At 46.4% G+C, this 14,760-nt stretch overlaps 1 protein-coding gene across 1 annotated transcript in view; it reads left to right on the top strand.

The window, feature by feature from the left end:
* Positions 1-10,139: 10,139 nt before the first annotated feature.
* LOC123083920 (uncharacterized) overlaps positions 10,140-14,760 on the top strand; it is a 5,399-nt gene continuing 778 nt past the window's right edge. Inside the window, exons 1-5 of the mRNA XM_044505785.1 lie at positions 10,140-11,782; positions 11,894-12,523; positions 12,601-12,752; positions 14,189-14,266; positions 14,345-14,754. Of these exons, the coding sequence (XP_044361720.1) occupies positions 10,543-11,782; positions 11,894-12,523; positions 12,601-12,752; positions 14,189-14,266; positions 14,345-14,754 (2,510 nt within the window). The 5' untranslated portion in view covers positions 10,140-10,542. The remainder of the gene's footprint in view (positions 11,783-11,893; positions 12,524-12,600; positions 12,753-14,188; positions 14,267-14,344; positions 14,755-14,760) is intronic.

The raw sequence follows: 14,760 nt of genomic DNA on the forward strand, positions 1-14,760 counted from the left end.
TTTTTTTGAAATTACTACGTTCCCCAACAGCGGCATCCGAGCCAGGTTTTATGCGTAGATGTTATATGCATGAGTAGAACACAAGTGAGTTGTCGGCGATACAAGTCATACTGCTTACCAGCATGTCATACTTTGGTTCGGCGGTATTGTTGGATGAAGCGGCCCGGACCGACATTACGCGTACGCTTACGCGAGACTGGTTCTACCAACGTGCTTTGCACACAGGTGGCTGGTGGGTGTCAGTTTCTCCAACTTTAGTTGAACCAAGTGTGGCTACGCCCAGTCCTTGAGAAGGTTAAAACATCACTAACTTGACGAACTATCATTGTGGTTTTGATGCATAGGTAAGAACGGTTCTTGCTCAGCCCGTAGAAGCCACGTAAAACTTGCAACAACAAAGTAGAGGATGTCTAACTTGTTTTTGCAGGGCATGTTGTGATGTGATATGGTCAAGACATGATGCTATATTTTATTGTATGAGATGATCATGTTTTGTAACCGATTTATCGGCAACTGGCAGGAGCCATATGGTTGTCGCTTTATTGTATGCAATGCAATCGCCCTCTAATGCTTTACTTTATCACTAAGCGGCAGCGATAGTTGTAGAAGCAATAGTTGGCGAGACGACAACGATGCTACGATGGAGATCAAGATGTCGCGTCGGTGACGATGGTGATCATGACGGTGCTTCGGAGATGGAGATCACAAGCACAAGATGATGATGGCCATATCATATCACTTATATTGATTGCATGTGATGTTTATCTTTTATGCATCTTATCTTGCTTTGATTGAAGGTAGCATTATAAGATGATCCCTTACTAAATTATAAAAGTATAAGTGTTCTCCCTGAGTATGCACCGTTGCGAAAGTTCTTCGTGCTGAGACACCACGTGATGATCGGGTGTGATAGGCTCTACGTTCAAATACAACGGGTGCAAAACAGTTGCACACACGGAATACTCAGGTTAAACTTGACGAGCCTAGCATATGCAGATATGGCCTCGGAACACTGAGACCGAAAGGTTGAGCGTGAATCATATAGAAGATATGATTGACATAGTGATGTTCACCATTGAAAACTACTCCATCTCACGTGATGATCGGACATGGTTTAGTTGATATGGATCACGTGATCACTTAGATGATTAGAGTGATGTATATCTAAGTGGGAGTTCTTTAATAATTTGATTAACTGAACTTTAATTTATCATGAACTTAGTACCTGATAGTATTTTGCATGTCTATGTTGTTGTAGATAGATGGCCCGTGCTGTTGTTCTGTTGAATTTTAATGTGTTCCTTGAGAAAGCAAAGTTGAAAGATGATGGTAGCAATTACACGGACTAGGTCCGTAACTTGAGGATTATCCTCATTGCTGCACAGAAGATACGTCCTGGAAGCACCGCTAGGTGCCAAACCTGCTGCAGGAGTTGAACCAGATATTATGAACGTCTGGCAAAGCAAAGCTGATGACTACTTGATAGTTCAGTGTGCCATGCTTTACGGCTTAGAACCGGGACTTCAACGACGTTTTGAACGTCATGGAGCAATGAGATGTTCCAGGAGTTGAAGTTAATATTTCAAGCAAATGCCCGGATTGAGAGATATGAAGTCTCCAATAATTTCTACAGCTGCAAGATGGAGGAGAATAGTTCTGTCAGTGAACATATACTCAAAATGTCTAGGTATAATAATCACTTGATTCAACTGGGAGTTAATCTTCCGAATGATAGTGTTATTGACAGAATTCTTCAATCACTGCCACCAAGCTACAAGAGCTTTGTGATGAACTATAATATGCAAGGGATGGATAAGACGATTCTCGAGCTCTTCGCGATGCTAAAGGCTGCGGAGGTAGAAATCAAGAAGGAGCATCAAGTGTTGATGGTCAACAAGACCACCAGTTTCAAGAAAAAAGGCAAAGGGAAGAAGAAGGGGGACTTCAAGAAGAACGGCAAACAAGTTGCTGTTCAGGAGAAGAAACCCAAGTCTGGACCTAAGCCTGAGACTGAGTGCTTCTACTGCAAGCAAACTGGTCACTGGAAGCGGAACTGCCCCAAGTATTTGGTGGATAAGAAGGATGGCAAGGAGAATAAAGGTATATGTGATATACATGTTATTGATGTGTACCTTACTAATGCTCGCAGTAGCACCTGGGTATTTGATATTGGTTCTGTTGCTAATATTTGTAACTCAAAACAGGGGCTACGGATTAAGCGGAGATTGGCTAAGGACGAGGTGACGATGCGCGTGGGAAATGGTTCCAAAGTCGATGTGATCGCGGTCGGCACGCTACCTCTACATCTACCTTAGGGATTATTTTTAGACCTAAATAATTGTTATTTGGTGCCAGCGTTGAGCATGAACATTATATCTGGATCTTGTTTGATGCGAGACGGTTATTCATTTAAATCAGAGAATAATGGTTGTTCTATTTATATGAGTAATATCTTTTATGGTCATGCACCCTTGAGGAGTGGTCTATTTATATTAAATATTGATAGTAGTGATACACATATTCATAATATTGAAGCCAAAAGATGCAGAGTTGATAATGATAGTGCAACTTATTTGTGGCACAGCCGTTTAGGTCATATTGGTGTAAAGCGCATGAAGAAACTCCATTCCGATGGACTTTTGGAATCACTTGATTATGAATCACTTGGTACTTGCGAACCATGCCTCATGGGCATGATGACTAAAACGCCGTTCTCCGGGACTATGTAGCGAGCAACAGATTTGTTGGAAATCATACATACTGATGTATGTGGTCCAATGAATGTTGAGGCTCGCGGCGGGTATCGGTATTTTCTCACCTTCACAGATGATTTGAGCAGATATGGGTATATCAACTTAATGAAACATAAGTCTGAAACATTTGAAAAGTTCAAAGAATTTCAGAGTGAAGTAGAAAATCATCATAACAAGAAAATAAAGTTTCTACGATCTGATCATGGAGGAGAATATTTGAGTTACGAGTTTGGTCTTCATTTGAAACAATGCGGAATAGTTTCACAACTCACGCCACCCGGAACACCACAACATAATGGTGTGTCCGAACGTCGTAATCGTACTTTACTAGATATGGTGCGATCTATGATGTCTCTTACTGATTTACCGCTATCATTTTGGGGTTATGCTTTAGAGACGGCTGCATTCATGTTAAATAGGGCACCATCTAAACGATGCCTTATGAACTATGGTTTGGCAAGAAACCAAAGTTGTAGTTTCTTAAAGTTTGGGGCTGCGATGCTTATGTGAAAAAGCTTCAACCTGATAAGCTCGAACCCAAATCGGAGAAATGTGTCTTCATAGGATACCCAAAGGAGACTGTTGGGTACACCTTCTATCACATATCCGAAGGCAAGACTTTTGTTGCTAAATTTGGATCCTTTCTAGAGAAGGAGTTTCTCTCGAAAGAAGTGAGTGAGAGGAAAGTAGAACTTGATGAGGTAACTGTACCTGCTCGCTTATTGGAAAGTAGTTCATCATAGAAACCGGTTCCTGTGACACCTATACCAATTAGTGAGGAAGTTAATGATGATGATCATGAAACTTCAGATCAAGTTAGTACTGAACCTCGTAGGTCAACCAGAGTAAGATCCGCACCAGAGTGGTACGGTAATCCTGTTCCGGAGGTCATGTTACTAGACCATGACGAACCTACGAACTATGAGGAAGCGATGATGAGCCCAGATTCCGCAAAATGGCTTGAGGCCATGAAATCTGAGATGGGATCCATGTATGAGAACAAAGTATGGACTTTGGTTGACTTGCAGGATGATCGGCAAGCCATCGAAAATAAATGGATCTTCAAGAAGAAGACAGACGCTGATAGTAATGTTACTGTCTATGAAGCTCGACTTGTTGGGAAAGGTTTTCGACAAGTTCAAGGAGTTGACTACGATGAGACCTTCTCACCCATAGCGATGCTTAAGTCCGTCCGAATCATGTTAGCAATTGCCGCATTTTATGATTATGAAATTTAGCAAATGGATGTAAAGACTGCATTCCTGAATGGATTTCTAGAAGAAGAGTTGTATATGATGCAACCTGAAGGTTTTATCAATCCAAAGGGTGCTAACAAAGTGTGCAAGCTCCAACGATCCATTTATGCACTGGTGCAAGCCTCTCGGAGTTGGAATAAATGTTTTGATAGTGTGATCAAAGCATATGGTTTTATACAGACTTTTGGAGAAGCCTGTATTTACAAGAAAGTGAGTGGGAGCTCTGTAGAATTTCTAATATTATATGTGGATGACATATTGTTGATTGGAAATGATGTAAAATTTCTGGATAGCATAAAAGGATACTTGAATAAGAGTTTTTCAATGAAAGACCTTGGTGAAACTGCTTACATATTGGGCATCAAGATCTATAGAGATAGATCAAGACGCTTAATTGGACTTTCACAAAGCACATACCTTGACAAAGTTTTGAAGAAGTTCAAAATGGATCAGGCAAAGAAAGGGTTCTTGCCTATGTTACAAGGTATGAAGTTGAGTAAGACTCAATGCCCAACCACTGCAGAAGATAGAGAGAAAATGGAAGATGTTCCCTATGCTTCAGCCATAGGCTCTATCATGAATGCAATGTTGTGTACCAGACCTGATGTGTGCCTCGCTATTAGTTTAGCAGGGAGGTACCAAAGTAATCCAGGAGTGGATCACTGGACAGCGGTCAAGAACATCATGAAATACCTGAAAAGGACTAAGGATATGTTTCTCGTTTATGGAGGTGACAAAGAGCTCATCGTAAATGGTTACGTTGATGCAAGCTTTGACACTGATCCAGACGATTCTAAATCGCAAACCGGATACGTATTTATATTGAACGATGGAGCTGTCAGTTGGAGCAGTTCTAAACAAAGCGTCGTGGCGGGATCTACGTGTGAAGCGGAGTACATTGTTGCTTCGGAAGCAGGGAATGAAGGAGTTCATATCCGATCTAGGTGTCATACCTAGTGCATCGGGTCCAATGAAAATCTTTTGTGACAATACTGGTGCAATTGCCTTGGCAAAGGAATCCAGATTTCACAAGAGAACCAAGCACATCAAGAGACGCTTCAACTCCATCCGAGATCAATTCCAGGTGGGAGACATAGAGATTTGCAAGATACATACGAATCTGAATATTGCAGACCCGTTGACTAAGCCTCTTCCACGAGGAAAATATGATCAGCACCAAGGCTCCATGGGTGTTAGAATCATTACTGTGTAATCTAGATTATTGACTCTAGTGCAAGTGGGAGACTGAAGGAAATATGCCCTAGAGGCAATAATAAAGTTATTATTTATTTCCTTATATCATGATAAATGTTTATTATTCATGCTAGAATTGTATTAACCGGAAACATGATACATGTGTGAATACATAGACAAACAGAGTGTCACTAGTATGCCTCTACTTGACTAGCTCGTTAATCAAAGATGGTTATGTTTCCTAGCCATAGACATGAGTTGTGATTTGATTAACGGGATCACATCATTAGGAGAATGATGTGATTGACTTGACCCATTCCATTAGCTCAGCACTTGATCGTTTAGTATATTGCTATTGCTTTCTTCATGACTTATACATGTTCCTATGACTATGAGATTATGCAACTCCTGTTTACCGGAGGAACACTTTGTGTGCTACCAAACCTCACAACGTAACTGGGTGATTATAAAGGTGCTCTACAGGTGTCTCCAAAGGTACTTGTTGAGTTGGCGTATTTCGAGATTAGGATTTGTCACTCCGATTGTCGGAGAGGTATCTTTGGGCCCACTCGGTAATACACATCACTATAAGCCTTGCAAGCATTGTAACTAATGAGTTAGTTGCGGGATGAATTATTGCGGAACGAGTAAAGAGACTTGCCGGTAACGAGATTGAACTAGGTATTAAGATACCGATGATCGAACCTCGGACAAGTAACATATCGATGATAAAGGGAACAACGCATGTTGTTATGCGGTTTGACCGATAAAGATCTTCGTAGAATATGTGGGAGCCAATATGAGCATCCAGGTTCCACTATTGGTTATTGACCGGAGACGTGTCTCGGTCATGTCTACATAGTTCTCGAACCCATAGGGTCCGCACGCTTAAAGTTCGGTGACGATCGGTATTATGAGTTTTTGTGTTTTGATCTACCGAAGGTAGTTCAGAGTCCTGGATATGATCACGGACATGACGAGGAGTCTCGAAATGGTCGAGACGTAAAGATCGATATATTGGACGACTATATTCGGACACCGGAAGTGTTCCGGGTGATTTCGGAGAAAACGAGAGTGTCGGAGGGGTTACCGGAACCCCCTGGGGAAAGTACTAGGCCTTAGTGGGCCTGAGGGGAGAGAGAGGGCAGCAGCCCAGGAGGTGGCGTGCCCCCTCCCATGAGGAGTCCGAATTGGACTAGGGGAGGGGGCGCGGCCCCTCTTTCCCTCTCCCTCTCCCTCTCTTTCCCTCCCCCTTCCCTTTTCCTAGTTGGACTAGGAAAGGGGAGTCCTACTCCTACTAGGAGGAGGACTCCCCCCTCCTTGGCGCGCCCCAAGGGCCGGACGGCCTCCCCCCTTGCTCCTTTATATACGGGGGCAGGGGGCACCTCTAGACACACAAGTTGATCTGTTGATCTCTCCCAGCCGTGTGCGGTGCCCCCCTCCACCATATTCCACCTCGGTCATATCGTAGCGGTGCTTAGGCGAAGCCCTGCGTCGGTAGCAACATCATCACCGTCATCACGCCATTGTGCTGACGGAACTCTCCCATGAAGCTCTGCTGGATCGGAGTTCGCGGGACGTCATCGAGCTGAACGTGTGCTGGACTCGGAGGTGCTGTACGTTCGGTACTTGGATCAATCGGATCGTGAAGACGTACGACTACATCAACCGCGTTGTGCTAACGCTTCCGCTTTCGGTCTACGAGGGTACGTGGACACACTCTCCCCTCTCGTTGCTATGCATCAACATGATCTTGCGTGTGCGTAGGAATTTTTTTTAAAATTACTACGTTCCCCAACAAGTACAAGATAGAATGGGGAGAAGGTCCAGGAGCGGGGGAGAGAGAGGCGACGTAGCAGCCTTCCTGAACCCTAGCGCTCAGCTGGACGGGTTGGTACATAATACGGAAGGGGAGGAAGACGATGTGGATACAGAGAGGTCAGATCGCTGGATTTAGCTATACTTCAAGGACTGTTTTGCAAATGTGCCAGTAAGTCAGTCACCGCCCAAATCCTACCCCTCTCTTTTGAATCAAACGACCCACGTATAGGTCGTGCATCTGGTGCACCAGTTTGGTCGTTTCACCAGATACATTCTCCGTGGGACTCCGTGAATCCCGCGAGTTTGGGCCTCCCACATCCGGCTTGAGGACTTCGACTCACCAAGCCCGGCTGCAGATGCTATCTATCTAATTATTTGACAACATATATTAGTCTCTACAAAAACTTTTACTCTGACTTGTACTTTTTTTATACATAGGTCAGCTGATTTGTGGCCACCGTGATGTATGCGCAGTTGATGATGTTTGATCAGGATTGAACACATGGGTGTGCTTCACTTCGACCTTTAAGCTTACATAATATTCTCCTAACTTAACATTTTCTTTTCTAGTTCAGGAAAAAATTGGATTCTTGCAAAATAAAACCCTTAGCTATTTATCTTGACTCACCTCGCATGAATACTCCCTTTTCATTTCTTTTCAACTTGCGAATATATTCAAAGTACTCACATGTACATGTCATATGCAGACGACAACACTTAAATGAGAGGTGCGAATAGGACCATGAAGCTACACTTAGTTAGCCTTGTGGCGATTGATGGGCTCAAGACACTATCAATACCCCGTGACCCCCTTCATCCACACATCGTCGACTAGCTCTGGCGACACGGGGGTAGAAACCCTAGCGCCGCCACAGTCCCCGCCCCCTCCCCCACCTGTCTCGCTGCCGCCAGAGGGCGCTCGCCGGTGAAGCCCGGGCCGGCCCCGAGGAAGGCGGCGGCGGGGCGTTATCCCTGGCCAGTCTGGCGCGTCGAGAGGGGAGATCCGCCGGCGCCCTCTGGAGCCTGGGATCTGTGCGCCTGGCTGCGTGCTCGTCCGACGCCTGGTGCGCGCGCCCTTGGCTGCGCGTCGATGGGGGTGGGCGCGGCCACGGCTGCGGGGATGCCCCGGGATGGTGGCGGCAGGGACCGCTCCCTTTCGGTGGTGTCCGGATCTGAGGCGGCGGCCTCGCTGGTGCGGACGGCGCTCCCCGGCGGCGGGAAGTGTTCGTCGGTGAGGTAGGCTGGTTCCCCTCGGCTGCGCGGGCAGCGAGGTCCCGGTGGGCGCAGGTCTTGGCGCATGGAGGCCCCGGGCTCCCCGCGTCAGATCGGAGGCGATCCTGGTCCGCTCGTGATGCATGACCTCCGGCCGGCCTGGATCTCCGGCGTACTCGCGCCTGCGGATGTGGTAGCTGGCTCGGAGGTAGCGGCAGGGTGCTTGGCCGGGGGAAACCCTTGGCCGCCGGTGGCGGTCACGGCGTCGATGGCGTCCCGGACGCCATTCCCTCCTTGGTGGCGGCGCCGAGGCTAAACATCCCCTGCCTCCCCCTTCCCCTGCGCCCGGGTGAAAACCCTAGCCCCGGTGGCTAAGCGGCGGCGGCGCCACAGCGCCGTCACCTTCTTGAAGGCGCCGACTTGGGCATGGGGATGCTGGGTGTGTATTGCGAGCTTGTCTGGTTCCTGGTGGCGGCCCTTCCGGCCGTGTCTCCGATGGGGACCTCGCGCCTTCCTCACCCTATACATGCCGTGGTGGAGCGGTACTTCATCTCACTCATTCATGGCGGCGAGGATCGGCGGCATGGCGCTGTGGAGGCTCGCCGCCCGATACGCGGAGATGGACTCGCGCAGGAGGAGGTTGTTGTCTGGCGTCATGGTGACGTCGATGGCAGAGTGGCCACACAAGGTAGAAGTCTCAATATGATCTGAAGATGGACCTGCGGAAGATGGTGGCGACGACACACAAGTGCGTTTGACCGGATTGTGCCCCAGACCCGGTATGTGGCTCGGCTGGGGCTTCCGAATATGTTTCGGTTTCCGGCTTTTTAATGTTAGGCTTAAATGAGTGGTTTGGGTAGTGGCCCAGCTAGCACCCCTTCATCATTTTGGATAGGAGTAGTGGCATGTGTTGCCAAGATGGTGGATTCAGGCTTATTGTTGTAATACTTTGTAAGGTCCTCGAGAATAATCAATAAAGTGGCCGTATGCATCTCCCAGATGCAGAGGCCGGGGGTCATCCTCCTTTTCTAAAAAAACACATCGTCGACATCAACAAGATAAACAACAAAAAGAACAACGCTCAAGAAAAATAGAGGCTGCCTACGGAGTTGGGATGCATGCTCACTTCTGAATGCCTACCCTCCATCCTGAACCAGTAGAGGACCGACATTAATGGCGCGACGATTCCACCATCGGGGTGAGCATAGGGGAATATGGAGAGAAATTAGGAGAGGGAGCGCAATTTCCAAATCGAACATGTGAACCACTGAGATGAATTCGAGTGGTGAGTGGGAGCAATTTGTCGTTGAATCGAAGTCAATACAAGGAGGCGGGCGTGCACGCGACTCAATCTATGTCCAGTGGCCATTTGAAACACTGAGCCTACCCGTCATCCGCGTCACAGGTTGGTCACTTTGTCTACAAATCACGAACATAAGCCTACACCCCATAAACCCCAACGTGGCCTGCACACCTCGCATGCATTGAACGGAAAATAGCGGCCACTAGATAGGCATCAGACGCTTCTGGAGACTCCCATATCTATTACAAAAAACTGTAACGTTCGTCATTTACAAAAATTGCTTAAAAATGTTCAGAAATATAAAAAAGTGTTCATATTTTTTCATAAAATGCCCACAAACATATTAGAAAATATTCTCAATTTTTCTAAAATGCCATGTATTTTTCTAAGAAATATATTTTTTAAGAAATAAATAAATCTCGTGTTTTCCTGGAAAACCAAAATAAAAAACCCACTGAAAACTAATAAAACAGAAAAAAACCTCAAAAAAAGGAAAAATAAACTCACTGGAAACAACTCGCTACCGAGCCTTACACTACATGGGCCGGCCGCCCCGAGCGTTCGAGAATCTGTCAGCGACCGATCTGTCAAAAAGATCTGTCTCGCTCCTTCGGTTCTTCCCCTCGCTCAATCTGTCTCCCTCGTGCCGCCGCCTCGCTAGGGTTCGGCTCCACCGTCGCCGCCGCCGCGCACCGCGACCGCCTGCCGTCACCGCGCACCGCGACCGCCTGCCGCCGAGCGCCTCGACCGCCTGCCGCCGCGCACCTCGACCGCCTGCCGCCGCCGCCACCACCGCCATCCCGGCGCTTCCCACCTTCGTCCTTTTCCACGATGCTCCGTCTCCGGCCGTCTGCCCTGACTCCCAGGCAGCCATTGTCCGAGCTCATCTACCCTGATTCCCTGACATCGACCCCCGAGCTTCTTTCCCGTCAATTCCGGGGCCTAGGCCATTCTCCGCCTTCCACGATCCATATCTTCATCGGCGCCCTTTCACTCTTCCGTCATGGCAATGCAAGACCATCCTTCTCCGTGTGGTCGCCACCCCCAAATCCTGCTGGATAGAAAATGTTTAGTGGGCCAGTTGAAAAATTCCACTACCGCGAAAACCAAGAATAGCAAAGGGCATCACTTGGAGCTTTCTTTTAAAGCAGTTGACCCTCCAGCTATCTCGTTGTGCCTCGTCAGCTGCGTTGATCAGACAGGGGAGCTCTTGCCAGTAGATCCTCGTATACTTGGTGAGGCTGGAGGGTCTGTACTGCTGGCTTTCACTTTCTTCGGGAGTGTCCACCATTTACCATTCACCGACTATTTCGTTTACAAAGCAGGGCCAAATTTTCCCTGTCTTCATCTTATTCCAAGGCCATATCCATCTTCTTTTGAGGCAAATTTGGTTGCTATCCTGCCTGTTAATGATAACAGTGAAGACTTTGCTGTCGTTTTTCCTCATGTTGAATATTTCGGGCTCGAGTCTCGCAAACATTACACACTCCACATTTATCGATCTGATGCAAATGATTGGCACACTCAGGTGGCTCATATCGCCGAGGATAATGAAACAAGGATAGCTAAGCGTAAGCTATTGCTTCATGATGCCATGAGCGTGGCATATGCAGAAAATGGTATCATAGGTTGGATTGATCTTTGGTGGGGAATTCTCTTATGCAATGTCTTGGATAAAAAGCCTATCATCCGTTTTGTTCCATTGCCAGTACCTGAACCATGTGATGCTTCTGAATTCCATTTGACGTTTGAGAATCTAACCCCAAGACCACACCGTCATGTGACGATATTCAATGATTTGATCAAGTTTGTTGAGTTAAATTTTCATGTGCAAGATGCTTTCTGCAACATGAAGCGAGGAAAAGATTATGGTTGGATGGCTAGGACCTGGAGTAGATCGATTTATTCAGATATTTGGCATGATGGTCTGACGTTTGATACATCTGAGTTATCTTTCAGTGATTCAAGTTTGCCGAATCTTTTACCTGAGATGTTTGATGACAAAAACAGTTTGACATGGGGGAATTTGACCAGTGCTGGGCCTACATTAAGCTTGCACGATGACAATGTTATTTACATTATGGCGAAGGAGAGCATGTGCCACCGGACAGCATATGTACTTGCTGTGAATGGTAAAAGTTTGAAGCTCGAGTCTGGTGCGCCTTGCTCTGCTGAAAACATGTTGTGGTTTGAACCAACCTATGATCCGTGTGTTCTTTTTAGGTCTTTTGGCACAACTTCAGGTACTTATGGAGCTAACAAAATTTTGTATTAACCAGAGAAAAAAAATGTTTTTTTGTTGTTGAAAACATTAATTACTGCTATACATTATGCTTTGCAATTTTTTTTTGCAGAGTCGGTTAAAGAATTTGAAACCAAAGGGACAATATCTGAAACCAAGGAAGGGCTGGCTCTCTCAGTGGTGTCGAAGCGTCTTCGCGCGCTGCGGAAGAAGCAGGATCGCATTGCGGAGATGGAGGAGTCGGTCGCCGCCGGCAAGGTGCTTAACCAGGACCAGAAGGAGGTGATGCATTCAAAGCCCACCATCACCGCGCTCATTGACGAGCTCGAGCGCCTCCGCGTACCACTCTCCACTGCCCTCACCAAGGAGCTCTCCACCGTCCCTGCACTTGCTGCCGGTTCCTCATCCTTTGGCTCCGATTTGTCCATCCAAGACCTCGCGCTTGTCTACTTTGGCTCCCTTTTTTATGTCAAGTCACCAGACGAGTTCATCACCACCATGGTTGCACGCAAGCACGAGCGGAGCAGCTGCATCACCTACGGCTATGTATGGGATGATACCGTGGACCTGCTTACGGAGAACGACCTTGATGCAGTGTCTGCTGTGGCGGCCCTTGCCACGGCTCGCCCTGCTTCTGCGGTTGGCGTCTCCCACCATGACGCACTCCAGGCCTGTGCCCATCATGCCCGCCTATGGCTCACCCGTGCTGATGTGCCGATCCACCCTGGCTCCTCTGTTACATGTGAGGGTTGATATAGGTCTGTAAGTTGGTTTGTTTTGAGCTCATTGCTGATTGAAATCTGCGGCTTTTCGCTGTAGATGCTGCGGTGAGGTCCAAGTTAGACAGGATCATGGCATCGGACTACTACACGGCGCACCATGGATCTGAAAGTGTGCAGGCACTGATGAGCATGACTGTCCCACCAGAGGCACCATCACTTAAGGAGAACATAGCTGCTGAAGGTCACAAGGTAAAATAGCAAATTGCACTCTTTTGTAATTTAATATATGCTTAGCATGGTGAAGTGATCATTGCCCTGAAACTTTGTTTTGATCTTTGTTGATGATTGCTCCTAGTATTATTATTATCATCATTGTTGTTGTTGCTGCTGCTTTTTGTGCTGGTTCAGTAGTAATGATCAATGTGGATTATAACTTTAACAAAAAAACTGTAACGTCACTCCATTTGGGGTGTAGATTATGCTGTTTCATATGGATGTTGTGGGCTGTTGCTTAGATATAACAGATGGTGCCTGTGCATTTGTGTTCTGAAAAAACCCCGCTGAAATATTAACTTCACAACTAGTATGATCGTTGTATAATATTATGTGTAGTGCTACCACTATCTAGGTACAGGATGGTCTCTATTCTGATGGGTCTTCGCAGTTTGCAACATAGTAGTTGAGTTTTTGTTGTATTAAAGATTATAAATATCATGTGCTAGAATTCACCATTGCAATCATGCAATAACATGATTTTTTATTGTACATTTGTTCCTTTTTTACTTTGTTGGCCATTACTTAAAATGCTGGTTGAAAAGAACAGCAATCCTAATCCCTGATATAAACATTCTGAAAAGGGGACACATGCAAATGCTCTTGTATTTTTATTACGTTTGTGAATTTAACGGAAAAAGCTAGCATTTCTGCAGCATGAGTGGAGAAACCAAGTTTAGTGCTCTGACAATATTTGTACCCATTGAGTAAAGCAAGTTTCGACGCGGCCTCTCTGCATTGCAGTGTGCAGGGGTAAGGCTTGCGTTATATAATCCTTCCCCAGACCCCACCTGGCGTGGGAACTTCTAGCACTGGGTCTCCTTTTTTTGTATAAGTTAATTTTTGTGCTTCTAAAGATTTCACTTTAGAGCCCCCAGATTTGTTTCTTTTGCCAAGGTGCAAAAAGAGTTTGTTTTTCCACAACCTACAGGAATCTGAATGGTTCAAACATTTGCATGTATAATTTTACCTGAATTTTAAACACTCGGAATTATTTATTAGCTTGCTATCCATGTGCTAGAGCCATGAGTTGGTCGCGAGATCTTATGGGTTTCACCTCTAGCCTACCCCAACTTGTTTGGGACTAAAGGCTTTGTTGTTGTTGTTGTTGTTGTTGTAGAATTATTTATTTACTGTCCATTGAAGGAACACATGCTCCTGGGACCTGGGTGCCATTTTACTCCTAGCTGTCATTTTTACTTGTTGCTTGTCTACTTCATGACTACGAGTTTAGGACTTATGACCAACATTACTTTGATAACACAACTTAATAGTTTTATATTCTTTGGATCTGGTAATATATGTTCTTTAGCATCCTAGCTGTGTACTTGGATACTATTGCAAGAAACCTACAATGGTCATTAGTCTACAAAGCTTATATTGATCTTGTTGGTATGTTTACTTGCTGACAGGAGGAGGAGGAAGACTCCTCGCATGCCACAGAAATCTACAATGGTCATCAGTCTAATGCAGCCGATGTGCAAAATATGGTAAAGACTGGATGACCTGTGGAGTGTTTTTCTGTGTATGTAATATATTTCTGGCTTATACTAACATGCCAGCTTCAGGAAGGTAAATCCCCGGTGAACCCTCATGAGGAATATCCCTTGGCTGAGGCAGAGCAGGAGAAGTTTGATGTGGAAGAACAAGATCAGAGGTATGCCGAGCCAAAAGAGCGACAGTTTCAGCGCCCTCGGCGATCTTTTCAGAACCAGCGAGGTGGTGATCGTGGCAGGAGGGGGGCTTACCCTAATGGCCATGGCAGGCATGGAGGCGGCCGTGGCATGGGCAGCGCATACCAGAATGGGCGTGGAGGAGGTGGTGGTGGTGGATACCAAGGAGGCGGTGGTGAGTACCAGAATGGCTGGGGTGGTGGTGGCGGATACCAGGGCGGGTACCAGAATGGCCGGGGTGGTGGTGGTGGATACCAGGGCGGGTACCCGAATGGCAGTGGTGCTGGTGGTGCACACCAGGGCGGGTACCT

Source organism: Triticum aestivum, chromosome 4A (assembly GCF_018294505.1).
Source record: "Triticum aestivum cultivar Chinese Spring chromosome 4A, IWGSC CS RefSeq v2.1, whole genome shotgun sequence".
In the NCBI taxonomy this organism is placed as follows: domain Eukaryota; kingdom Viridiplantae; phylum Streptophyta; class Magnoliopsida; order Poales; family Poaceae; genus Triticum; species Triticum aestivum.